The sequence below is a fragment of the Galeopterus variegatus genome, unplaced genomic scaffold, assembly GCF_000696425.1.
Source record: "Galeopterus variegatus unplaced genomic scaffold, G_variegatus-3.0.2 Scaffold992, whole genome shotgun sequence".
NCBI classification, from domain to species: domain Eukaryota; kingdom Metazoa; phylum Chordata; class Mammalia; order Dermoptera; family Cynocephalidae; genus Galeopterus; species Galeopterus variegatus.
Genome location: NW_007727103.1, coordinates 210,076 through 212,840, shown reverse-complemented (window position 1 = coordinate 212,840; position 2,765 = coordinate 210,076). Strand labels below are relative to the sequence as shown.

At 53.7% G+C, this 2,765-nt stretch overlaps 1 protein-coding gene across 1 annotated transcript; it reads right to left on the bottom strand.

Annotated features, from left to right (window-relative positions):
- Positions 1 to 642: 642 nt before the first annotated feature.
- LOC103591577 (podocalyxin-like) lies at positions 643 to 2,631 on the bottom strand. Its single transcript, XM_008574053.1, has 3 exons — positions 2,497 to 2,631; positions 2,060 to 2,227; positions 643 to 1,070 (listed from the first exon to the last, which is right to left on the bottom strand). Exons 2-3 carry the CDS (start codon positions 2,210 to 2,212, stop codon positions 873 to 875), a joined length of 351 nt encoding a protein of 116 aa, XP_008572275.1. The 5' UTR covers positions 2,213 to 2,227; positions 2,497 to 2,631; the 3' UTR covers positions 643 to 872.
- Positions 2,632 to 2,765: the final 134 nt, after the last annotated feature.

Here is a 2,765-nt window from a genome sequence, read left to right as displayed (position 1 = left end):
GCATGGAAGGCCACAGCAGATATTGGGGAGCCTCTTCAAGGAGCACCTTGGGACACGGGCCAGTGTTAGTGCTGACCCCTAACCAGCTGCACTGCAGAGGCCGCCGGGGATGAAGAGCTTCCCCTTCTAATCTGTGCACAAATCCCTCAAGCAGACCTCATTCACACTGGAGTCTTGTGTGGGCTAAGTCCCAATCTCACTAAGCAAATGCAAGCGAATCAGAATCCAGAACAAGGGGTTCAAGATCATGAATGCCCTATGCTAATCTCAATAAAAATTGAGTGGAGAGAGGGGGGAAATTGAAGGGGGCAGGAACTCTGGCAGACAAGGCTGGGCGGGAGATAGAAAACTTGGGCATGTAGTTGGAAGTGATCAGATCCCACTGGGACAGGATAGGGCCTGCTCTCCCTTCAGCCCATTCACCGGCTGAGTTCCCCAATCAGGGCGGCTATGGAGGGGTGCAAATGAGCACTGGACTAAGGGGAAGGGTGTCTTTGTTTCCATCCTGTCATCAGGTGGCTGTGTCAAGTCACTCTCTTTAGGCCTCAGTAACCCCACCTGTGAAATGAAGGGATTCCACTAGATGATCTCTTAAGTCCCTTACATGGCTCTCTCTCATCTTCCAGAAGCACTGAGCTCAGGCACTAGTGGGTTATTTTACAAGAGGAAACTAGACAGAATGTGATTTGTCCTGCTTGAAAAGGGGAAAATTAAGGCATGGGGGGTATTGGGAGGAGGTAACACTTAGAGTCCACTGTCCCTCCCGTCTTCCCTCCTCAAATGGGAAGGAGATTTCCTCCCCTGTCCAAATGGCACTTCGGGTGGTCCGCGTGGAGCTCTGTGAGGCTGCGGGCGGCCACCAGCAGGCCCGATTAGAGGTGTGTGTCTTCCTCCTCCTCGAGATCGTCCTTCATCAGGTTGTCCAGAGGGACGATCCAGCTGTCCCCCAGCTCCCCATTAAGGTTGACCACCTTCTTCTCCTGCATCTCAGAAGAGGTCTCCATCACTTCCAGAGTCGGGTTGTCATGGTAACCGTTCTCCACTGTCTGCAGCTCCTCTGTTAGTCGTTGCTAGAGGGGAGAATAGGATCCAGGGAGAAAGGGTCATTTTGGAGGGCTACTGGCCTTACTTAAAAAGTCTTACTGTAACACATGGAGCCCACCAACCCAGGGACCCCAGTTTGGCTAAAGCGAGCACTTGCTGCTCACGTGTGGGGGCCGGCTGCTCTGAAGGTGGTATCCTAAGTGCCCAGCTCACCTCAGCTCACTCTGGTGGCGAGTCAGTGGATATGGATTTTGCTCCCCTGAGACCTCTAAGCTCTTTCCTCTTGCCTCCATTCCTTCCCCAAAACCTTCTCTCCAGGCACCCACGTCAGCCCATCATAATGGGTTAAGAAGGGCTGTAAGAAAATGACCTCCCACAGGCCGGGTGACTGCAGATTCTCTAAGCCTGGCCAAGATGGCACGGTGATCCCTAGAGCCATCCTGCTGCATGGATAGCAAGCATCTGGCAGCAGCACTTTCTCTGAGATACGCCACGTTTGCAAATTAGAATCACCTAGTGAGCTTTTAACGCATGTACTGATCAGAGATTCCACTTCAGCTGGTGTGGGGGCAGCTCGGCATGAAAACGTTTTTAAAGGTTCCCATAGTATGCAGCCATGGATCTGGGTGGAGCTGAAATGATGAGAACCCCTAGTAAAGCTGGTGAAAGAATTTTTGGTTAAATGGGCATGCCTAGAGCCATTTACATCAACGAATCCTCAGAACAGCTCTGCAGGGTGGATATTATCCCCACTATGCAGATGAGAAACCTGATGCTCAAAGAGATGTCGCACAGAAAACGGGGCAGAACTAGGGCTTAAACTAAGTCTGCCCCGCTCCAAAGCCCAGGCTCTTCCCTCCAGCCACACTGCCCCTTTAATGTTCCATGTAAGTAGGCGGCTGCCTGCAAGGGTCCACGGCCCACTCACTCTCCTCCTTTGCAAATGGGAATAAGGAGGGGAGAGTTCATCAGGTGAGCTGGCCAGGTTTCCTGGCCGGAGGAGGGAAGCACTCACCTGGTCCTTCCTCTGGGAGAGGCGCTGGTGGCAGCAGCCGTAGAGGGCGGCAATGAGGAGCAGGAAGGACGCCATGCAGACTATGGTGATGATGAGGGGAATGCTGAAGCGGTCCTCAGCCTCTTCCGGGGGTCCTTGATGCCCCAGCTTCATGTCACTGACTCCCGCCTAGCCAGGAAGGAGACATTTATGTGGCAAAAAACAGGTCCTGAGGCACCCTCTCCCTGAGCTCCCGTTCACCGGGGAGCTCTTCTGCTTGGGGTCAGCTGGTGCCTGCCCCACTGCCCTGCTGTCCCCTCTGTTTTCCTCCTCTTTTCTGGATGCTTGCGCATTGGGGGCTTCTTGTCATTGAGAGAGACTGGAGCTAAGTACTTGTGGACTTCCCAGGAGAGGCTCCTGACCCAATCTGTCCCAGCACGTGGGAGGGGCACACTTACCTCTTTCAGGTAATCCCATTGGTCCTTCAGCACTTCATATATGTCCTTGGGAAGGAAGTTTGCTGTGGGAGAGGAGGGGAGGTGCTGCCTGAGCGGTCTAGTACACAGTGATATGGGAGGGGACAGAGACTGGGCCCCAGGAGGAGGATGGACTGTATCTCAGTCTCCTGAGTGGGTGTCTGTCTCTCTTGGGTGGCCCTGGGAGGGGGCGGAGCTTGACAATTTGTAGGGAACTGAAGGGGTACCACACTGACCCACCCTACAATAGT